A 24,965-nucleotide genomic window follows, 5' to 3' on the forward strand; every position below is an offset into this window, starting at 1 on the left:
ATTCTGATAACTAGCTACTGTAGTAATATTTGGGAAGAAAGTCTGATTGCCTGATTAGTGAAAGTATTTCTCACCAGTCAGATGTTTGTATTTTTCAAATAAACAGGTAGCATCACAAATAATGAATACCTTATATGCATATAAAGACACTTGCACCAAGCTAGGCTAAACTCACATCTGTACGTCCAGTTCAATGCGCTTCTCCTCATTGCCATGGATCTGCCACACACAGTCATGTCCCTTGGAGTAGCTCTGGGGCCAATCAGGAGAAAGGACAGTGCCTGAGGGGTCAGTCAACTCCCCCCCACACAGAGCTTTGATTTGGAGGAAAGAGAGAGATAGAGGTAGAACATACAGGTAGAGGGAAGATAGGAATCGAGGGAGAGATGGGAGGAGATAGAGTGGGTAGGTATAGAGGCGGGGTGAGTTGGATGGAGTTATAGATTGAACAATGAAAGAGAACGTAGCGAGGGAGAGGGCAGACAGAGGGACGCAGGGACAGAGGGATGAGAGAAAATGACATTTAGAAAATGAGGGACAAGAAGCAGCAAAGTAGAGAAGGACGAGAGAGCAGCATAATAAGAGAACAGAGCGAAGAGTGAAGAGAAAGAAGAAGAAAAACAGTCAGTTCAGAAAGGAATTATAACCAATTTTCTTAATTCATTCGGTGTCAGTGTAATTGATCCTGGCTCTGTCTCCCTACCTCTACACACAGGCTCACTCTCATTCCAGTGAGGGTCACTGGGATCAACACACTCAATGACCCCAGAGCCCTGCTCCATGACAAAACCCGGGGAGCAAGAGAAGGTCACGGTGGTACCCAGCTGATAGGTGATGTCACTGCTACTAAAATTTCCATGAGGCAAGTAGGGCTCATAGCAGTGTTCACCGTCAAAGGCTGGGAGAGAGCAAGACAGAGAAAGCGAGAGTGGTTGATACAGTACTAGAGTGCATTGTAGTCCATATTATAGATTTTCAGATGATCAAGAATGACTTTATTCTGTTGTTGATGTATAACTTTAACTTTCATCAGGACTTGTGGCAACACTGTATTCATAGGCAAGACTGTCCTACTGCCATTTTTGGGTCAGAAGTGCCCCAAAGAGATTTAGAGGGAACAAGAGGGTTAGACTAAGTCAGAGATTGCATGCATGACTGAATGATCAGATCTCTATGCTCACCCTCGTAGCGCAGGGCCAGAAGAAGTGGGATAGAGGAGGAGTCAGCTGTGAGCTCCAGGTACAGCATAGAGCCCTCACTGACGATTCCTCGCTCTGGAACATCATCCAGGTCTGAGTCAAAGAGCAGAGGAGCTGAAGAGCTGTTGCCGCTGCGCACAATCAGCCTGATGGAAAGGAAGATGGAGGAGGGAAGGTAAGAACAGGCAATAGTTAATATCTTTTGGGGTGACAGAATTGCGTCACATTAGCCGAGTCTGCGTTATGAGTGTGAGTGTTAGTGATAACAACTAGCAACAGTAAAGCTTACTTATCGTCGTCCTCATCAAGTGCGACCCTCTCAAAATGAAGGTGGAGCCTGTGTCCCTCCCTGGCCTCCAGTAACCAATGGCAGCTCAGATTATTTCCATTACTGTGATTATTCGCAGATGGGTGAGGTGGTGAGAGAATTCGGCCCATCGTTGCGTTTCGTGTCCACCCTCCGCATGACACAGCTAAGAGAGAAAAGAAACATTTCCTATCTACCCAGAGTATCCACTTGGGCTGGCTGGACATGGCTCTTATGATCGAAATTTACTAGGATTGACAGACAATATTGGATGACTAGGTGCAAAATGGTAGCATACAAAGAGCTGAAATAAAAGAGGTAGCCTTCATCCCAAAATACATCAACCCCAATGGTCAACAGAGACGACGCTACCCAACAGGCAAGCTTGGGTCCCCAGGACAAGGGGCCCCTGAAGGGCAGAGTGAAATGTAGTTGTTAACCACTAGTAAATGATATGATATAGACATATTAACAACAGTTTGACTGTTTATACATCATACAGGGTGAGGTGAATTGGTTCTTGTTGTCTCTTGTCAACACTTTGGAAGTGAAGGAAGAAGAATAGCCTGAGGAAACAATATAACTGAAGTTATATGAGAAATGCAGAGTGAGAACTACTGACCAACACATTGTGGTTCAGGAAAGCTCCAATGGGGTCGTGTTGTGTTGAGGCAGGTGGCTACCTCATGACCCCTAACCTGGAAGCCCGGATCACAGTGGAAGTGGGCCTGACCTCCTGGATGGATGTCTGTAACAGTTACACCCCCTCCCTCAGGAGAGAGAGGGAAGGAGCACGAAAGGAGGAAGGCTGTAAGGTGTTGGAGAGATTAAAAAATAAAATAAAGAGATAAAGAAAGGACAGGGAAAAGATGAATTAATTGCACAAGACGAAACACGATAGTTAATCACACTCAATTTCTATAGCATTTTAGTATCAGAGCTACAGGCTGTTAATTACCTTGATAGTGCAGGCTGAAAATTCCATGATTAGTCTGCCGTAGGCTACGGTAGTGAATCTGCACCTGGTTGGTTGAGCTGCGAATCACCTGGCCCTCACTCATCAAGGTTTCATTGGCTAAAAGCTCAGGTCCTAATTTTCCATAGCCCAGGATGGTCAGTGACTCCTCCTTTGACAGGTTAACCTTCTTCACCTAGAAAGAGTAAAGGCCGTTTCAGATGGGGAGCGATATTCCGCCTGCGTTCTCGCTCGGATCAGCAGGGGACGCACGCATCCTGCGCGCAGCGGGGAAAGCTGACTACATTCAGCTCTTGTCGCGGGCGGGCGTGTGCACGAAACGAGCACGCGCACGACAATTTCACAGGGTCGCGCCCGCTTGCCGCTCCGCCCCAGATTGTCCGCGGCTCCCAAATTGTCTGCTCTCCCCTCTCATTGAAAATAAATTACAATGCGCGGATATCACTCCTCGTCTGAAACGGCCTTAACACATGGATAATCACAATGATTTTATTTCAAAAGCAGAAAAATGCATCATTCATGAGCTGATGTCAGTCTATTTCAGATCTTCGGCCTGGGATCTGTGGCACCCTGGTGGCCCATGACTTTAATCTATAATGCAATACAGATCATGTAATTAATTTGCTTTTTTTTTTTTTTATCAATCGACAGCCCTAGCAAATATACAATTGAAAAGTCTGGAAACATGGTTTTATCTTTCTAGAACCATTAAAGGTGCAGTATGTTACTTCTGCGCTGTGAGCCTGTTAAATGCTAGCAGCGAGAGAATAAGAGAATTCCGTCTGCCAGGGCACAGTAAATTCAGTCTGCTTCACTCTCATGCTTTGTGGGTTTGGGTACGCCCACACTCCCATAAGCCCATAGAAGAATGCCCCATATTACTGATGGGATCACAGGATGTGCAGACACTCTGAACCAGGTGTGGACACATGTCTATCGGAGGAGGCTCCCTGAGCTTCCATTTGTTTTTGTTTTTTAAAGCAATAGTAATTTTAATGCTCTGGTGTCGATTATAATAATAATAATAATTATTATTATTGTTGTAGCAGAGCCAAACAGCGGCCAAAAAGACAGTTTTCACAGAGGAGCTCAATAACAATATTGAAATGTTTAAAACCTTATGAAAATCTGACATATTGCAGTAAAGTGATAGTGTTATGTTTTTTTCTAATGCTGATCATGCATCACGAAAAATTGGTATTTGCACTGCGGGCCACAAAATAAGCATAGGAGCAATCAAAAGACAGTAAACTTCAGCTTTGATACAGAGCAAAATAAAAGCTATAAAGAAAAGTTATCATTCGATACTCTAGAGTCTACACAATGAATCAGAATAAGATACTTCAGTAGCTTTGTCCCTCAGCTTAATAGATGTTTCCTCCAGAACTATATAATATATAATGAGTTTGGAAATTCTAGAGAAACGCTTAAATAATGTATTACACATTAAATAAACCAATTAGATTTTAGTCTAGTCAATTAAAATATTAATAATATTTAGTCAACTAAACCTAGACTAAAACATTTAAGATTAATAAAATATGACTAAAACTAAATTCCATTTTAGTCAAAAGACTATGACTAAAACTAAATCAAAACTTGCTGTCAAAATGAACACTGGCAAAAACATAATTGCCAACACACTGTAATCGCAGTGTTGTACCTTACCTGTATCTCCACCCCATAACCTGGATATACGGCGATGCTGTAGGTACATTCCAGGGGTGAAAAGGGGGATGGGGACATGGAGTCTGGAGACTCCACAATTCCTTCCATCCCTGAGAGACTAGAATTGCACTGCACTGGGGAGAGAAAAAAATCATGCATAACTTGTGTGTGCATAAGTTATGTGTGTGTGAAAGAGAAAGGAAAAATACTCTGCTTTCATTTCTTCACTGGTCTAGTAGTATCAGACATTCTGATCTGTATTTTTTCAGCAATCATAGAAATATGAACAGTGTGGAAGTGACTACACACAACAGACCATGTCTGACTTTTAGCAATTTAGTAAACCAGCCTGGGACAGTCATGGTTACGGTCATAACTGAAAATGAACGCACACATCACCACATACCAGTACTGTACATAGACCTGAAAAACTCAACCTTTAGTTTACATCAGCATGTGTTGCAGTTGGTCCAGTGATCAAAAAGAGAGATAGTTCACCCATGTAAATTGTATCCAAAAATACTTTTTGCACTGTTAATTATGGTAAAAATGGTAAATGGACTGCACTTATATAGCGCTTTTCTCCAAAGTGCTTTACAATGGCCCAATTCACCCATTCACACACACATTCACACACCAATGGTGGCAGCTGCCATGCAAGGTGCTAGCCTGCTCATTGGATGCAATTTGGGGTTCAGTGTCTTGCCCAAGGACACTTCGACAAGAGGAGCTGGAATTCGAGCTGCCAAACCTACGATCATTGGACGACCCGCTCTACCTCCTGAGCCACAGCCACCCCATGATGCTGATGGAAACGGATGAATCCAGGCACAATCCAGGTTAAAAAAAAAGTTGGGGAAACAGAAGTTGTGCACCAGTGTGCAGAAAAAAAACCTGACAGTCAATTAGATGTCTCTGAATCGGGTTCCCTTATCAAACCCTGTTACCTGCTATGTTTGTATTAGAATAAAAATATAAAAAATGTTTTAGAATGCTGCCAATAACTGATGAATCAGGACTCAAAGGTTATAAAAATCTTAATAACTTAATATTTTTGTGAACCACCCTTTCAGGCAAACATTTGTTCTATAACGCTAAGCCTTTTACCTGGCATGTGCACAGTGGTTATGGTTGTTGTGGTGATCAAAGTGGTAGTTGTCTCCTCCTCTGTGGGGGGAGAGGTCACGCTGGTCCCTGCTCCTGAAAGGCTGGCTGCAGGGGATGACGTCAAAGCCGTGGTAAGCACCCCTGGTGACATCACTGTGGCTGCCCGCTCAGTCTGCCCAATAGCTGGGACAGCCTGAGTAGGATTGGTGGTAGTGTCTACAAAGAAGTGAAAGGTACGGATGTTGCTCATGCAATTTTTCACATCAGGCGTGGCAATGGCAAAGCTTTTTTTTTTTTCATGAAGAGTTCCACACCAACCACCAGGAGGCACTGTTAAGACACTGCTGTAACAGTGTCTGTATCTATCTGCTGACGTATCTGATAGTACCTGATGAATGCAGATGAGAGAGAGACATGTTACCACCTGAATCAAAAGAGCTCCATTGCCAATGCAGTTATGTGAGACATAAGTTACAGTATGTGCAATATTTATGAGGGCACTCATATATTCATTTCTCAACCGAAGTGAGTTTGGAAATGATGTCTTACTAAATAAAATCCTCAAACCTTAACCTATAGCCCAAGTTTAAGTTAACATTATTGTTTTGCCAAATCCAGTCAGAAGAACGGCAAAAAAACTTCACTAGTGCATACTCTTGTCCTTGTTTAATTGTTGCTATTCCGAATCAGAATGTGTTTATTGCCAGGTAGTTTACAACATAGTAAAAAAAAATAAACACTGAGTAATTTTTTCTCCTACTTTTCACCCATCCCATCATCCTTCCCCCAAGGGCAGCTGGGAGCAGTCAGTAGGCAGGCGACACGCCCAACCAATACAAGTGCTCCTGTCTGTCTTCCCCAGTGACGGACAGCGTTATTAATCTGTTCTTCCACATCTTTTTCATATTGGGTTCTTTATGGGGAAAACTCTTGCGAACACAGAGAGAACATGCAAACTCTTCACAGAAAGGCCCACAGACCTTCTTGCTGTGAATCATGAGCAATTTTGGGGTCAAGGACACTTCAGCACACTTCGGAAGCTAGGATCGAACCGGGGACCTTGCGATCCCCAGACAGCCACTCTACCTCCTAAACTATGTGCCTCCTACTAGGAATTTACTTTGGCCAATGGAGCATAACACTGATGGAGACAACATTGGACAGGACAGTGCAAAGACAGGACACTGCAAATGAGCAGTACAAAATACAAATACAAAATGAGTGAAAAAAAAAAGGTGAGTGTATATACTGTAAAGTGTTTTTTCTTTGCTTTTTTCTATTTCTGCAATTACTGCACTTATGGCTGTTTTTTCTACTAACGCTTCGGGAGACTGTTTTGCCAGCGACCTTTCTTTCATTTTCGTGCATCAACTATGGGAACCAATCAGGGGATAGGTTCTACTGGGGGGGGGGCAGAAGCAGTCAGAAAACAGTCTCTGATTGGCCTGGTCACAACGTAATTGGAGAATAACCGTTCGTAATTATTCCTGAGCAAGCGTTTTTCATAGTCTTTATTCTCCTAAACACTTGAATTTATAGTGATCTAGGTTTAAAATGTGTGCACAACACAGTTATATTTAATGCATATTCATTCTTTAATGCATGTTTATGCCACACAGAGCATTGAGAAATGTGTCAAGTTGTGAATGGTGGGCAAAAAGACAGGTAGGTGAAGTTTGAACTTGCATGGATCTTGCATGGATTGGAATAGATCTTAATTTAAAATATTTTATGCCATGTTTTGATTGTGATGCTAAAATTAGAAAATCCATCCAGGAAATTCATTTACAAACCAATATGACTCTGCTAAGTTGAGTGCGTGCGTGCGTCCGTACATCCATTTCTCCATACATCTGTCAGTTCAAAGGCTCTCGCAGCTCAAACACCCTGGCCAGTGATGTCCCTGTCATGTTAAAAATCTCTGTTGTGAGCGTAACAGATATTAGTGTGGTGAGAAAATGACCAACTGCACCAAGTTCAATGTAATTACTGCACAAAGGCTATTGTTTTATTTATTTATGTATTAATTTATTTTAATAAACTATCCTTTCAGTGTGGACCAGTAGCGAATGGGTCACGGCCCAGTACCGGTTCACAGCTTGGTGGTTGGGGTTGGACCACTGCCCTAAGTTATCTAATTACACATGCACAGCACTTTAGGCATGTTTATGCACAAAAAACTAAAGGACTTGACAGATTTATTTTTCTAAATTGCACCTCAAAATACTTTTCCTTCACTCTAGTCTAAGTCTTAAAATGTGTGCTCCTTGTTAAACATTCAAAGAATTATAGCCTAGCCTACCTACAGTACTTACAAAGGTGTGATTACAGTCAATGGGCCTGTATCACCCACCATTGTTTAAAGGGGGGTGTGAATGTTTCACAGGTCATTTTGCATCCGGCTTTGGACTGCTTTGGTTCAGCGCCCTTCTAGACCACCAAAAGGTGTGCTATGACAAGTGCAAATAAGAAGGAATGCAAAATACAAGGTAAACAATATAAAAGGATTACAAAGTGATGAGGCTAAGGGATTGCTAAGTCATTAGATTAACACATTTGTTATCACATTTTGCTGTGGTTAGGAAAACAAGTTAATTAAATTTTAGGCATTTAACAGATGCTTTTATCCAACAGGATTTACATCATAGACTTCATGGCCTGGTGTCGAACCAGCTACTGTAAATCCTAGTGACTGTTCAGATGCCCTAACCACTGGGCTACCTACCGCACCCTGTTTCACTGCTGAGTTGACAGATCTCTCATGCTTTGTTTGGTATAAACTCAGGCTTTGCAGGCTAGACTACCATACTGTTAACAGTACGGGCCTACTACCAGTTCTACACTAGGCTAACGGTGTTGTGATTATTTTCATTAATCATCTCACATAAATCATCTGATTGTGCACTGATTGTGTTGCTTACAGTGATCATCTTACATGTATATCTTGTTTGAATTGTGCTGTATGAGGAGCAGAACTGAACTCTGGCTGTCCTGAGTCGAACCCTGACTGACTGTACTCTAGCATGAGGCCTGACATAAGCCAGACATCCAACAGCAGGGGTCGGATGGGGTTCCAGGAAAATGCAGTGTAAGGGAAATATGCAAAGGTCAGAAAAACACTTTAAGGTTAAGAAAACATGTCATTAAAAAAGGAGAGTTGGGAAATGTGATATAAACAAATTGTCATTAAATGGGGAAATGTGTTGTAAACATGTTTTTACATGATGATTCTCGGAAACCAAATGGTGTAATTAGATTTTTTTTTCAAGGGTGTTGCATTAGTTTTACTACTCTGCTAGCTTCCAGTACTTCCTTTTGAACTTTGAACATTGAACTGACTTGAGAAAAACTTAGACTCTACAACAGTCTTGTGTTCACTGCACCGAGAAGCTCACATGAGCAATTGGGTGACATTTAACAGTGTCCCAATATTTAAAAAAGGGGACCAGAGGGTGTGTGCCAAGTGAGGCCAAGAGGCATCACATTACTCAGCCTCCCAGGGAAAGTGTACTCCAAGGTGCTGGAAAGGAGGGTCCGGCCGATAGTCGAACTTCAGATTGAAGAGGAACAATGTGGATTTCGTCCTGGTCGTGGAACCACCGACCAGCTCTTCACTCTCGCAAGGATCTTGGAGGGGGCTTGGGAGTTTGCCCAACCTGTCTACATATGTTTTGTGGACTTGGAGAAGGCTTACAACCGGGTCCCTCGAGAGGTCTTGTGGAGGGTTATACGGGAGTATGGGGTGAGGGGATCCCTACTTAGGGCCATCCAATCCCTGTACACCCAGAGCGAGAGCTGTGTCTGTGTCCTCGGCAGTAAGTCGTATTCCTTTCCGGTGGGGGTTGGCCTCCGTCAGGGCTGCGCTTTGTCACAAATCCTGTTTGTGATTTTTATGGACAGGATATCGAGGCGTAGCCGCGTGGAGGTGGGTTTGCAGTTCGGTGAGCTGGGGATCACGTCGCTGCTATTTGCAGATGATGTGGTCCTGATGTGGCCTGCGACCTCCAGCACTCTCTGGATAGGTTCGCAACTGAGTGTGAAGCGGCTGGGATGAGAATCAGCACTTCTAAGTCTGAGGCCATGGTTCTCAGCAGGAAACCGGTGGTCTGTCCACTCCGAGTAGGAAATGAGTCCTTACCCCAAGTGAAGGAGTTCAAGTATCTGGGGGTCTTGTTCACAAGTGAGGGAACCATGGAGAGGGAGTGGCCGGAGAATCGGAGCAGCTGGTGCGGTTCTGCAGTTGCTTTACCGCACTGTTGTGACGAAAAGAGAGCTGAGCCAAAAGGCAAAGCTCTCGATCTACCGGTCTATCTTCGTCCCCACCCTCACCTATGGTCATGAAGGATGGGTTATGACCGAAAGAACGAGATCACGGATACAAGCAGCCGAAATGAGTTTTCTCCGGAAGGTGGCTGGGGTCTCCCTGAGAGATCGGGTGAGAAGTTCAGTCATCCGGGAGAGACTCGGAGTAGAGCCGCTGCTCCTTTGCGTCGAAAGGAGCCAGTTGAGGTGGTTCGGGCATCTAGTGAGGATGCCTCCTGGGCGCTTCCCTAGGGAGTTGTTCCAGGCGTGTCCAGCTGGGAGGAGGCCGCGGGGTAGACCCAGGACTAGGTGGCGGGATTACATCTCCGCACTGGCCTGGGAGCGGCTAAAGATTCCCCAGGCAGAGCTGGTTGATGCTGCCAGGGAAAGGGATGTCTGGGGCCCCCTGCTGGAACTGCTGCCTCAGCGACCCGACCCCGGATAAGCGGATGAAGATGGATGGATGGATTAACAGTGTTCTGCCTCTTGAAGTTGCAAGTGGTGGTGCAGCGGATACCGCTGCCAGTGGCTTTGAGCACAAATATTGACCTGAGTGACATCTGTATGGCTGTGTTCCAAATGGCATACTTCTACTTTTTACTACCAGTACGTACTACAGCTGCCACTAGTAAGTACGTACTTTGTACGCAATATGCATACAATTGGGACCTACCACTTTGTCATAACATTGCAGCTTGAAACTTGCCCACATCCGTCACTGTCCATGAAGCAACATTCGTCCACAGCTGTCGTGACTCGCACATGAGACGTCATTTTCATTGTACAATGGATTGGAGTCAGAATAGCCAGAAATGTCTGCTGGTTTGCATACTGCAAAATACAATCGGATGTAGTAGGACATCCTGGTGTTTTTGCCATATTGCATGTGGCAAACTATGTACTGGGACATACTACATCCTTTGTGTGAGAAGTGGCTCCCGGATCTAATTAGATTTTCTACCATACTTTTTCCATTATTACGTTCAGCTAGTCTCTAACTGATTACAGTATATCCACTAGTTGGGAACACCTTTACATCACAAAATGGCATCAAAGAAACATCTATAAAACAATGCAGTGCACACAAGGACGAAACAGTGGCAGTGCTAGCCATCCTGAGTTCTGCATTACCAGCAGATCTCGATAAGCTTCACTCCCGGCTTCTTTCCAAAATTTGTGCACTCAATGAACTCCCTTTTGAAAGAAACGCTTGACAATGCATTGGCATCACTTTCAGCATCTCTGGGGCAGGTCGAATTGTCTTTCAACTCCCATGACGAATGCATCCATGACACGGAATAAGGACCCACAGAGTAGGACCTAGGCCTGCAGCTAAACTCCCAGCGGAATCATTCCCCTTCCACCTAGCACGCTCAGGTTTCAAACATATTGGAATAAACATTACACATACCATCACGTCTCTTCTTGTAGCTAATTTTACACCTCAAGTTAACCAAATGAAGGCTTACATTCAAAAGTGAAACAGTCTGCTTCTTACTATAGCAGGGAGAATACAATCTGTGAAGATTAATATACTCCCAAAATTTCTGTATGTTTGTTTCATGTAAGGGTAAGGGTTTATATCATGGAATTATTTGAATGCCCTGTACTTTTCTGTGTTGACTATCTGGTTACTGATTAGCCTAGCCTACTGAAAAGGTTTGTGCATTAGTTGATTGGGTCAGCTATTTCATCATTGATTATTACCTATTGTAAGATGTTTTTATATTGATATACAGTACCTTATATGTTTTTAATCTGTGTACCTACTGTATATTGTGCAGCTCTGCCTACTGCTAAATACTTCGGCTACATTTTCTGTATTTAGGCTTGCCCATTGACTGTTTTACTTAGTGATTCAATGATGATGCATTGGAGGGCGGAGGGTCATGTCACACAGCTCTTTATAAATGTGGGTGAGATCACATCCTTGGACTAGAAACACACCTGATGCAGCACACTGGTGAAAGGCATTGTGCAAACTTTGAATAACCATGCATCATTGAAGCAATTCAGTCCATCGTTTGAGTTTTTTGAGTGTGCGGCCCCTACCAATGAATTCATGGAAGGTTTACATCTTTATATTTTTCATGTATTTTGTGTTTGTGCTTGGGTTACGTTTATGTGCATTACACTTTGCAGAGTGGAAGGTGCTCATTACATGCGGAACTGAGACGGGCAAATTTGCATAAAGTTGTTTTTCCTTTCCCCAATGAAGAAGGCAAATTGTGAATGTGAAGACGTTTTGTGTTTGGTCAGTTTGATTGGTCAGATTGAACTGGGCAGGCAGGCTGATCAAATTACAAGGTCCTGACTGGTCCTGTAATGTTTTTGTGAGTTACATTTTTTCCTTGTTCTTCTTGTTTTTTTTGTTGGCAATAGTAAAAAGCCAACAGTCTGTGCTACATCATTGTCTTTTGATTCTGGCTTGGTCAGCTACACCTCCTCCACACCACTCCACCTAACTTACAACAATGTGGAGGGCATACATCTGCATTGTAACTGTCACAATTGAAAGGGATATAATTAATTTGCACCTGTACACCTAAAGTGTATAGAATCATCATTGGAGAGCCATTACCTGTGTCCATAGGAGCATGTCCTAGGTATTCCTTACTCAGTAAGGCTGCATGGATCATATCACCTAATGGATGAGGACCAGGGGTCGGTGTGGGAGGGGCCTCAGGTTCCAGAGTTGCAAAGCTCATACCTGAAAAGGGAGGAGAAATTTGACATTACACAGAGATAAACATGGTGTCTGTATCCCACATTTTGATTTTGTCCGTTTGTCCTGATACACAATTACTATTAATATTCTAATATTTTTATGTATTCTAGTTGTATTTCTCATTATACAGCAAAACAGCTAGTTCCATTGTGATTTGGCCAAGAGGCATTCAGATTTCGGGCTGAAAGCAAAACACTTTAGTGAAATTGAACACTACTAACCCCTCCTTTTTTCTTTTCTTTTTTTTAAACAAAATATTTAATGACAGTGCAGTGCGCTGAGGTTGAGCTTTATCATGGTTATTGACACGGCTGTGCAGGGCGCCAGCACTCCGATTCGCGTTGGGCTTGTGCCGCAGCACAGCCATGCCAATAACCACAATAAAGCACTCCCTCTCATGTGTTATTGCTTAATTATGCACCTGCACATGTTTGTATCATATAACGCTACAAGACTGAAGCCATCTTAAATTCCAACGAGTCTTTTATGGTTAGAACTTAGACATAACAGTTGAGTTAGTAACAGGTTAAAATCATCGAACACTTTTAGAAAGCATTTGAAATCTAAAATTATCAAGGATATTTTTGCTGTCCCTGTGTGAGAAGCCTTTGAAAAAAACTTTTGATTCCAGACAGAATCCATTTCACCAATAAAATGTAAAAGGTTATCTTCCCAATGCATTAGATTGAACAAATCCCCATTTTAGAAATACACTGCCCATGTCAATGTGTTACTCTATAGGGTTCTTCCAAACGCAAACCAAACAACTACATATTTAGAAATGCTTTACCAAGCAGACCAATTTCAAAAGGACCAATTTTCGAATATGAGCATGTCGGATATGGTTTTACTTTGCCATTAAACTCAAGTGGTTCGGCTTGAGGCCTCATGCATGAATCAGCTTCATAATAATAATAATAATAATAATAATAATAATAATAATAATGATAATAATAATAATAATAATAATAAATTTTATTCATAACACACTTTTCATTACCATGGCAAGAAAGCATTTGGCCTGTGGATAGCCTATACTCAGTTTCTGTTTCTGTAGTATTTACAGAGAGCAGTCCAGGCCTCTCAACTTTTTTCAGCAGTAGATTTATCTCGATTTATTTATGAAACTGAGACAAATATTACTACTTGATTTACACATACATACATGCCTGTACTGTACATACATACATACATACATACATACATACATACATACATACATACATACATAACACAATACTGTACATGCACACCTCACTCAGGAACACGCTCAGGCACTGTTATAGAGTCTGATGACCGCTGGCATAAAGGAATGCCTGAACCACTCCGTATTGCACCTGGGTGAGATGAGCTTGTGGCTGAAAGTGTTCCCCATCTGCCTCCTCTCCACCACAGTCTCCAGGCTGTCCAGTTGTTGTCCCACAACAGAGCTGGCCCTCCTCACCAACTTGTTCAGCCTGTTTGTCTACCCAGACCTGATGCTGCCTCCCCAGCAGGCAACAGCAAAGAACAGCCTGCTGGCTATAACAGACTTGTAGAACATCTGCAGCAGCATGCTACACACATCGAAGGACCCAAGCCTCTTTTCCTGTAGAGGGCCTCAGTGTTGTTAGTAAAGTCTAATTTGTTGTTCAGGTGCACTCCCAGGAATTGTGTGAGTCCACCATCTCAACTTCCTCCCCCTGGATGGGGGCTGGGGGCCTCTTGTTCCTTCTGAAGTCCACCACCAGTTCCTTGGTTTTGCTGATGTTGAGTTGGAGCTAGTTCTCCACAGATCATTCAACGAATCTCCTGATCACATTTCTGTACTCCTCCTCATCGTCTGTCCTAAAGCAGCCCACAATAGAGATCTGAGAACTTAAGTTGTGGCTGAAGTCAAAGGTGTAGAGGGTGAACAGGAAAGGTGACAGAAGGTCACCTTTCTGGTCACCGCAATGTCACCTTTAAGGTTTATACCCATTCAAAATGTAGCATAGCCACATCCCCCTCCCCTTATATGTCCGTCATGGTTGTTCTGCGCGTTCCTCTTCTGTAGCCAACCTGAACATTCTATTGTTGTGATCACTAACGTTAGCATAAGTGAACAGAGTAAAACATAGCGAAAATTAGCATCATGGCTAGTAGACATTTTCTGACTTGGAATGAAATAAAAAATATTTTCAGTTCATTATGAGACTGTGGCGGAACATAAAGCTAGTTAATTGTTAGGTTATGTACCTAGCTAGAGATATTGGCCCCCAAATCATTTTACAACTTTTTTTGTTTCATTACAGGCAACACTGCAAGGCTGAGATAGAAATGCTTGCCGTCCTGTACAAAGTTCCACTGGTGTTTCGCTGCAGCTTGGCAAGGGTGTGTGATCCAAGATGGTGGAAGAGAGGTGTTCGCTTTGTTAGCATTCATAATTATTTATTACATTTCTAAAATAATAACTGTGCCACAGGGCAAAATATTACAACACTCAACTAGGGATGCACCGATATGAACATTTTGGCCTATACCGATATTAAAGGAAAATGCTCGTTTTTGACAACCTGGACCTTATTTACGACATATTATAAGAAGTTTGACTCACCCAGATCACTTTTGTGTTGTTCGGAGGCCTGTAGAAGAAATTTAAAATCCAGCGCGAGCCAGTATATCCATGTAATGGCGGCGCACGGGGCATAGGGAATGCAGTTTCTCAAAATCCATTTTCGGCCGCTAAACGGTTGTTTTCATCAATCACATTGCATGAATCGACAGTTGATATTCCTCTACGCGAGCCATTCTTTCGGTTTTCAAATACGTGGTCTGTAGCCTCTGTAATATGATCTTTACAAGCCTCTCCCCCACTTGCTCCAGCACGCATGCGCACAGGCCAGCGCGCAGCCTGCTATTCTCCGGCTCACATTCTCTGCGCTACGATCGTAGTTGGTGCCGAGAATATTGTCGTCGTCATTCGTCAGCAACAATCCGATCGTAGCGCAGAGAATGTGAGGGAGCATAGCCAGTGTAAAGATCATATTACAGAGGCTACAGACCACGTATTTGAAAACCGAAAGAATGGCTCGCGTAGAGGAATATCAACTGTCGATTCATGCAATCTGATTGATGAAAACAACCGTTTAGCGGCCGAAAATGGATTTTGAGAAACTGCATTCCCTTTGCCCCGTGCGCCGCCATTACATGGATATACTGGCTCGCGCTGGATTTTAAATTTCTTCTACAGGCCTCCGAACAACACAAAAGTGATCTGGGTGAGTCAAACTTCTTATAATATGTCGTAAATAAGGTCCAGGTTGTCAAAAACGAGCATTTTCCTTTAACATTGCTGTTATGGCCGATAACCGATGTTTACCGATGTCAATATGTTCTGTATAAAAACAAGTTTCTATGATAATCAAATGTTACACATACTGAAAAAAGCATGTAAACACTGTCTCTGTTCCCAAAACATTTGGAAAAGCTGATAAGTCATAGATTTACCACATTGTTTCCTTTCAAAAACAGCACACATGACAGCAGCTAGACAGAAATAATTATCTGTTCACTTCTGCCCTGTTTTGCACATCGGACCGATACTGATATATTAAAAAATGACTAACATCGGCCAATGCCAATATGATTGCCGATATATTGTGCATCCCTACACTCAACACTGCAATGCCTTGGGTCCTGAGCAACACAACCTGATGAATGTCAACTTCATACATCGACCGGTCCTCAACATAATCATGCCACAGAGAGAGAGACAGACAAACACACTCTGTCTCTCATTTAAGGTAGATATCGCTATTACTTTTTCCTTGTGTAACACCTGTGCAGAGCCCCTCAACCAGATCACTGTGTCTTATGGTCACTCTGTAAGCAGGGTTCAGTTCATGCTCATCATCTCCCTGGTCTGAATAAAAAGGGTTGCACTTGACTGGTTTTGACCCTGGAACCATGGATTACAAGCCAGGCGTTGTCAAGCCCTACCCCACATGCAACATCTTTTGCAACATTTTGGCTATGTGTTCTATTGAACACAATTATTGTGTCTCATAACAAAACACATTGAAATGCATTAAATACACAATGCCTACAAATGCATTTGTATAGTTAATGCTTTTCTACAGTGTACAGGCATTTCCTAGGTATACTTAAAAATTGAGAACATACTGTCAAAAAAGGAGAAACCAAAAAGGTTTTGCGTTTTTGAGTGTTCACACCAGTGGCGGGGATCTGTATCCAACTTTGGGAGGGACATTTACATTGAAATTTTGCCAGAGTATTTTTTTGGGGGGACATCTTCCTACGCGGCTGTATGGTCATTTGAATGCCACTACCCCAATCTAAATATTGGGGGGGGGGACAATTTTAATGATCGCAAATATTGGGGGGGACATGTCCCCCCTGACCCCCCAGGATCCCCGCCTCTGGTTCACACACACACACACACACACACACACACACACACACACACACACACACACACACACACACAGACCCACACACACACACACACACACACACAAAAAGTAAAGACTTACCCAATGTTAGGTGGAGGAGGGTGACTGACAGTGTCACAGCAAATATCGTGGACACCATGGTCAAGATTAAGACTGTAAAGCCTGAGCAGAAGGAGATAGGTAACAAATATGGAATTGTTTGCCAGTTTGGCAAACAATTCAGAGTGTCCCTGAATAATGTTTTAACACATCAAATATAAAAACAGTTGACAGTTGGCTTGCATACAAGGCTAAACCTATATATTGCCTGTGTATCCATATAGTAGTAAAACATGTGGCTTATAGGCTACTTCTCAAATAAATATTTCAACATTTTTGACAGTGATATCAAGGCTACGTTAAGTGTTATCAAAGCTCCTATAGGATTCGGATCCGCTCCATACGTAACCTATCCTATCTATCCTATATTAGGCCTATATTTCGTTATGTCAGATAGGCCGGTTGGCTAATATTATGTCCGAATCAAGATAGCCTAACTGTTAACTGTCAGAATAAGGTTCGCCTCCAAACATGATAAAAAGAGAAATGCAGCAAGTCAGAATGTAAACATAGGACTTCAGCGGAATTCTGTCCTTCGTGGAATTTGTCTTACCTCTCTCCCTACAAAATAGCCTATCTCAAATCAATAGCTAAATTTGCCAAATCTCGATTCTTTTTCTCAGTCCACTAGCCTATATGAATTTGATATTAATATTTACATAGGAAAGTCCACGGAGAAAACAGTAGCTATTGGTTTGAGACGCATAGGCCTACTAATCTGCAGGTAGCCTATTGCTGTACAAGGTGATGGACAGCGAAGAAAAAAAAAAAACTCCGCTTATAACACGTTCAATAGAGAACGGTTGAATTCGGTTCAGCCTATTGGAAAACATCCCTTCCTCTATGCTTTATTAGCCTAATTGAAATTTTGATATAGGTTACGTTCTCCCCGTCATTTTTTTCAAAGGTAGACTACCATCTAAAATACCAGCAGTGATGCTGTGCGTGAAAATGATTGTAATGATTCGCTTCCTCCCGGTCCTTTTGTGTAGAGAAGACTAGCCTATGCAGTGATTATTTTTGTACTGCACTAACCTGCAGAGCTCAGTATTACGTTACATTACTGTTATGTCCAACCAAAAATGTAAAAGGGTAGCCTACCTTAGATAGCTAGCTGTCTTCTTCCTCCGCTCCCCTTCTACTTGATGGTTTGTCTCCGCTCGTCTCTTTTCTCAAGGCCCCGAATCAGGCTATCAGGTGGGTGGAACACGCAGAGCTTGCGGGTTTTATCCCCGTGTGATGCGCTGGCTGTCTGTATGTGAGGGCATTTGTGCAGGGAGTCAAAATCATCAGCTGCGCCCTGTAGTGGCTATTTGGAATTATTGCACAACCGCGTTAACGCAGTCAATTTGGCGAGGAACTGTCCACCATTAAGTGCTGAAATGTATGCATACTGCCTGTCGTGCTCTGTTGTGGAACTACCGATGATCAGATAGTTGGAAACATAAGACTCCAGTGTTTATTTTCTTGAAGGAATTATCAAGATATGCGTGTATGCTGCATAGATTGAACTACAGTCTGCTTCGGTATTTTCCGTGAAGGGAGAGGACGCTCTAGCTTCGGTGCTTTGCGGGAACATCGAATGCGGAACATTATGTATTAGAAAATTGCAGCTGTGCAGCCCACAGCCCATGGAGGGAGATTGAGAAAAGAAGATCGGAGAGTGGTAAGCATACAAGGATTTTTTAAAGACATTGCAATTATATGGCTATAAGCTTATGTTCATGTAGCTTTGGTTCTTTGAAAGACGATACGGTGGACTATAGCCTAGCCTACTGTTCCTCCGTGCTCTTACTCTGTATGGACAAAAAAGGAACACTGAAATGTTATGAGCAATACGAATTTGTAGTTCATGGCTTACAGTATTCTACCATTCACGTTTTCCATATCAGTCTAGTTCCTTCTTTTATTTTTTATTTGATGAATACTAGAGATATTGGCTCTAATTAGTTAATGTTGGCCTATTCCTAGGTGGTTGTTGTGGTCTGTGATACTTTAATGATATAGCCTACTGTATTAAAACTATATTAGGCCTAATGAATGAAAATATTTTTAGGATAGTCTTCTGACTTGATTGGACAATTAGGAAACACTTAAAATACAATAATATTTAAAAAAAAAAGTAATTATGAGGCAACAAGATGTTATCACGTGACATCAACAACATGCATGCAATGCATCCAAACTATCAAATGCAATTGACAAGAATACACATGCTGCGAAAATGTTCTTACCCTCATATAAGGTGGATGTGACTTATCTTAACTGTGCACATTCCTGACCGTATGCCCCCAGTCATATTGTTGAACCTTTCTACCAATAAAAGAACAGTGCTGTAAAGAATATGTATAAAGCATAGGCCTATATACAAATGAATATTATAAAAAAAGCAATTTAATTCAAACAGTGAAACTTTCATGTAGTTCTAGATCCATTACACAAAGTGAAATATTTCAAGCATTTTGTTTTAATCTTTATGATTGTACAGTATGTTCATTTATACACTCAATACTTGGTGGGGGCACACTTTGCACAAATTACTGCATCAACGTGGAGTGTGGCATGGAGGCAATCAGCCTTGAAATATTTCACTACATGTGTAATGAATCTATAATATATGAAAGTTTCACTTTTTGAATTAAATTACGGAAAATAATGAACTTTCCACAATATTCTAATTTTCTGAGATGCACCTTATGTACATGAAAGAGACACGAAAGACAAACAGCCAATATTATCTCTCTCTTTCCCTTCTTCCACTTTTAGCTCTTCTCCAGCTGCATTCACTCGATTTAGAACTTCACTTCCAGCCAAGGATGCACTGGCCAATGGATTTGCTACCCCTGTCTCCTTATGTAGAATCAGGCGTTGGAACTCTGAGCGGTCTGATATGGACTCTGCTGCTCCTCTTCCTATGGTACTGTTACAGAGTGGGCTCTGACCTTCCAACACCAGGCCGAGCACATCCAGGGAAGCTCAAGTCGAGTTCCATGCGCTCAATCTTATCCCGCACGGGCAGTTGTGCAAGAGCAGAGAGCAGTGCAGCATCCAAGGTGTGTGTCAGTGATCGGGGCACCCCATGCATTGCCATGGAGACGGGAGAAGAGGAGGAACAAGGGCGGGGCTATCTTACACCAGTGTTGAGCCAAGCTCTGTTCCCAGCCCAGGCCTCTGCAAGTGATAGGAGGCTCTATGCATTACTGCAAGAGTATGCCAAGCGTTACAGCTGGGCTGGCATGGGTCGGATCCACAAGGGGCTCCGTGAACAGGTACATTTTATGCTGTTTCTAAATTGACATGTGATTCTATCCTTGGACATGTATCACAGAGATGGTATTTTGGCTTTTTTTTTTTTTTTTTTTAGATTACTTTGTTATTGTTAAGTTGATTGGTCAATGAGAGATGAGCTCAGCCCATGGCTGTAGGGCCCACATCTGCCAGAAAGTATAAATGTAAAGTCCATGATAGTATACTGTACATTCATACATTTTTGGAGAACTGTTTGTTTCTGTGGCCATTGAACAGCAGTCCCATCTCTTCATTTAGGTTTGCTGAAGTCTGGACAGTGAAACCAAATGTAGGCTAGTTATTGCTATTTTCATATACATTGTAATACTTGTTATTCATGTATTTCAACTACAACCTATCATAAGGATTACATATGTGGAGAATTATGGTGGATGACCAAATTAAAATACAAATTATATCTATCAAAAGTTATCAATCTATCTAACATTACATTCATGGTGGCACAGACCTGTTAAATCTGCTAAAAAAGGTGATAATTAGATATTGCAAAACTGAATAGGGATTGTAAACTAGTCACAATTGTCTTTTGGTTCAATTCAATTTGTTGTCTTTTCTCAGGTTAGGTTAAATGATCACTCTGCAATCCAGAGGCCACATCTCTTCTTCCTCCCAGATGTCCCAAGCATTCCCTACTTCCCACGTGATGCCCATCGCCATGACATTGAGGTATTGGAGGCCAACTACCCCATAATCCTTGCTGAGTTCCAGGCTGTCTACCAACGAGGCATTGACCAAAAGCTGGGGTGGACATGCTTAGGACCCAAGGTAAAATGGACTTCCAACTTCCCATTGGGTTGAGGTCAAATATGAAAATTGAATTCTTAAAAAGAATTGAAATTTGAATTTGAATAGGAAAAACATTCTGGATGCCTTATTTAAATTAGATTAACCAGATGTGATACTAAGCTATTTGATATTATGCCACCTAGTCTCAAATGATATTGTTCTAGTAGCACCATGTCTATATGGACCATGACTAGGCTACAACACACTGTATGAGCATAAATACCATCTTACTTTTACTATATTTCATCTCCACTCACCAAAATCCTAAATCCCTCTCAAATCAACAGAAGTCTTTCACCTCAGACCCCAAGTCTTTTGGAATGTTTTCTTTTTAATTGTTTGTCTGCGATGTTGGGATCAGTTCTGTTTAAATCCAATCTATTCAGGATGTAATAAAAAATTCAGTTTCAATCATTTAGTTTAACACGTTCAAATTATTACTTAATAGACTGAACACAACAACAAAAAAAAAGGTTTTCATTCATTTTCACTTCCTCATGTGAAACAGTAAAATATTTTGGAGCTGCTTGATGCCTCATACAGTACATGGTTGTGTTTTCGAGTATGACATATGTGATAGATGTCTGTTATGACAATATATTTTCAGGGCCAGGCAGCCTTTCTCCTCTACAGTGCAGGCATGTGTGTGACACGGAACTGCCGCGCCTGTCCCCGCACCTATCGCACCCTGCTCTCCCTCCGGACCTTCATAAGTAGCAACTCCCTGGGTGCTGCTGGGTTCTGGCTCTTAGGACCAGGCGCTACCCTGGGCGGGTCATACGGCCCCACCAATGCCCGTCTACGCTGTCACTTAGGTGGGTGTCACACTCAGAACGGATCAAAACTGTGAATTAAAGGAGAATGCTCGTTTTTGACAACCTGGACCTTATATACGGCATATTATAAGACGTTTGACTCACCGAGATAACTTTGGTGTAATTCGGAGGCCTGTAGAAGAAATGTAAAATCCAGCACGAGCCAAGTATATCCATGTAATGGCGGCGGACGGGGCACTGAGAATGCAGCTTCTAAAAAATCTATTTTCTGCCGTGAAAGGGTTGTTTTCATCAATCTGTCTTTATGAATCGCTAGTTGTGCTTACATAGAGCGAGGGCTTGTTGTGGTTTTTCACATGCCTCTGTAATATGATCTTTAGAAACGTCTTTAGAAATGAAATAGCTTCCCCACTTGCATCAGCACGCATGCGCACAGCGCGCAGACTGGCTATTCTCCGTTACGTCTGTAGGCTACACTCACGGCTCACATTCTCTACACTACAAAAACGAGCATTCTCCTTTAATTGAGGATGCATCACCTTTGAATGACATCACCTGTCAGAAGACAATGAATCAAAACAAAATATTGCCAAGAATTAAAGTTGACCAAGGAATATATTTCCCCTCTCCAAAAAAAACAAAAAATGGTGGTAATCAACTACAGACAAGGGTAAAATAATTTGTATTGTGACCATGTGAGCTAGAGTATGCTTTTCTTCGTTTTTCACAAATGAGTCTACTAATGAGTAGCACTAGCAGCACAATACTAACAGCCCAAGCCATTTAAAACCCAAATCCACTAATGTCCTCTTAGGTTTGCAGACGCCACCTCAGTGTGAGCTGGTAGTGGGCGGTGAACCTCAGTGCTGGTCAGAGGGACATTGCCTCCTGGTGGACGACTCTTTCCTTCACACTGTGTCCCACAATGGTCAGTGAACTGCTCTTCCAATTATTCAGTGATTTTCCACAAACCCAGATGTAGCATCGATATGTTCATATTTAGAAGGGAGAGGCCCATCTCTTTACTTGTTCACTACAGTCTTTTGGTGTTTCAAAACACTGACTGACAGATGGGATGACAAATCAATACGACAGTACTGTAGATGCTTTCCAGAGATACGTGATAACGGTGCTGGTCCAAGTAGGAAATTGTGTGATAAGATTTGAACTTAAATACTGCTACTGTTGTAATTGCAAAGACAGGCATAACTGAAACTTACAGGTATACAGAACTGATTTAGTGTTCTCTGCTTTTCATGAAGGGGGGGCCGAAGATGGGGCACGGATCATTTTCAGTGTGGACCTCTGGCATCCAAATGTGGCTGCAGCAGAGAGACAAGCCTTGGACTACATCTTCTGCCCTGACCAATAAAGAATAACTGTGCACATGTTCTGCTCCTGCTTCTCCCTTATGTAAAGGTTGGAGTGCATCCTCTTAAAATGAGAGGATTTTGATTTTCAATCTCCACATTCCAGTCAAAGTATCACTGTGTTATGAGTGAATCCATGTAGAGAAAAACCTGTAGTTAAAATCCTTAAGAAATTAGCTACGGAAAAAAATAATCAACTAAAAGCAGAACTTAATCTCTTATTTACTGTAGGCTGCACACAAGGACAACAGTACTCACATAGGTTTGTAATTAAATACAGAATGAATCACAGGAGAACACAGGTATGGAAGGGCAGCTGATTCAGGTGTGTTTGCATATAAAAGCTCCCATGCATGTGCAATCTTTTTGTAACCAGAACTGTATCAACTTTATCAAGATGCTGCCTGCTCAACACGTCTAGGGTACAGTACACGTGTTTTATTCTATAACCATGAAGTCTATTTCTTGAGTCACACTATGAACTTTTGATCTTATAGAGCAACTGCATTTACTGTGAGAGATGGAAAGTGTACACATTTATGACCGCATATCTGTATTTTTCTCATTTTTATGCCTTTCTATTCCTTCTATTGTGCCTAATGCTTTAGTTTTTTTTATTAGTTTTTTTTATTGTGACCTCTTTTTGGCATATACTGTGATAATGTTGTACATCATCTGTTTTAACTTGTTTAAATTGAGATTATGGTATTGAGCATGCACATAATGATATTTTAAACCATATCTTATGGCACAGTTCATAATCACAAATGTGAATGCTTAAGTACAGTGTGTGCACTGAGTGTGAATGCCCAGCTACTAAAAGTGTATCCAAATATGCATCCAAATATTGCCCTTATTGACAATGTTTGTATGATAATGTCACTCAGGTGAAATACTGAGACAGTATAATACTGTGCAGTGCTCCTTGAGTTGGCATGTACATTTCCAAGACAGAGGACTGATGCCTTTTGAGGTTTGTGAGGTAGAATGCAATACGGTTAACCTTAACATGCTCAATACATTTGAACCTTTATTTAAGATTGACCTCAAGCTTTTTTGTAGCGACAGTGCTTATACATACTGCATCACAAATATATTTCAGCTTCTTCTGAGTTGACTTAGTTATTTACATTTATATCGCCCAGTAACTACAGTATGTCTGGAAGAATTACAATGTTAAAGACAAGTAACAATGTCGATATACTGTATTACTGTCCAACTTTCAATTATTCATAGGCTACATGAGTAGGGCTATTTAACTATGGATAGGCCATATCCTAACTAATATCCATCCCAGGGCCAGGCAATTATTATTTAACCTTAGAGTTTTTATTAAGGGCACAACAGCAGCCATGTATAATGAGTATGTTATAATTGGAAAAGAACAATATCTAAAATACATAGATCTACTGTGCTGTAGTCTACGCCTGCCTGCATTTTTGTTCTGTCGAAGGGCCACTACCACTCTGAAGGGTATATGAATGAGGCTTTTTAAAAGGTTTGTACAGTAGCCTATGGTAAAAGCGGATCAAATGTGTGCCAGAAAAACCTTGTTAGTGCACCAGGAAATGTAGATTTGTGGTGGTCATTTGAATTTCCTGTCTTTCAAGGTTTTTGAAAAACTCTAATTCATCACATAAACTTTTTTGTTTTTTTTTATAATGACCGTAACTTTGTTTATGGGTCAAGGTTGGACACGGGTTGTTGATGAACACGGGGAGGAGACATTTTTAGACTAATGAGATGTACCCTGAGAAAAGCCTTCAAATCTACATTGATGACAATTGCATCTTTTGAAAGCTCTTCAACAAGAATACTGATGTCCACTGGTATCTCTTTTTCCACTTTCCTCATTTCTCAAACACAGCAGCAAGAGACAGATGTAGCTGGATTAAATTCTGTTCA

The 24,965-nt window shown here is 41.8% G+C and overlaps 2 protein-coding genes across 2 annotated transcripts in view; one reads left to right on the forward strand and one right to left on the reverse strand.

Moving 5' to 3' along the window:
- The window catches only part of sez6l2 (seizure related 6 homolog (mouse)-like 2), a 29,023-nt gene extending 10,936 nt beyond the window's left edge, over positions 1–18,087 (reverse strand). Inside the window, exons 1-11 of the mRNA XM_084437715.1 lie at positions 17,921–18,087; positions 16,802–16,882; positions 12,141–12,269; positions 5,258–5,473; positions 4,151–4,284; positions 2,465–2,657; positions 2,129–2,314; positions 1,489–1,672; positions 1,182–1,345; positions 704–898; positions 176–314 (exon numbers count right to left, since the gene is read on the reverse strand). Of these exons, the coding sequence (XP_084293841.1) occupies positions 176–314; positions 704–898; positions 1,182–1,345; positions 1,489–1,672; positions 2,129–2,314; positions 2,465–2,657; positions 4,151–4,284; positions 5,258–5,473; positions 12,141–12,269; positions 16,802–16,859 (1,598 nt within the window). The 5' untranslated portion in view covers positions 16,860–16,882; positions 17,921–18,087. The remainder of the gene's footprint in view (positions 1–175; positions 315–703; positions 899–1,181; positions 1,346–1,488; positions 1,673–2,128; positions 2,315–2,464; positions 2,658–4,150; positions 4,285–5,257; positions 5,474–12,140; positions 12,270–16,801; positions 16,883–17,920) is intronic.
- Positions 18,088–18,368: 281 nt separating this feature from the next.
- On the forward strand, positions 18,369–23,770 carry asphd1 (aspartate beta-hydroxylase domain containing 1). Its single transcript, XM_084439193.1, has 6 exons — positions 18,369–18,485; positions 19,586–20,088; positions 20,687–20,893; positions 21,522–21,729; positions 22,505–22,618; positions 22,953–23,770. The coding sequence occupies exons 2-6, from the start codon at positions 19,636–19,638 to the stop codon at positions 23,060–23,062; spliced, it is 1,092 nt and encodes a 363-aa protein (XP_084295319.1). The 5' UTR covers positions 18,369–18,485; positions 19,586–19,635; the 3' UTR covers positions 23,063–23,770.
- Positions 23,771–24,965: the final 1,195 nt, after the last annotated feature.

The sequence above is a fragment of the Borostomias antarcticus genome (genome assembly GCF_949987555.1).
Source record: "Borostomias antarcticus genome assembly, chromosome: 5".
NCBI lineage: Eukaryota > Metazoa > Chordata > Actinopteri > Stomiiformes > Stomiidae > Borostomias > Borostomias antarcticus.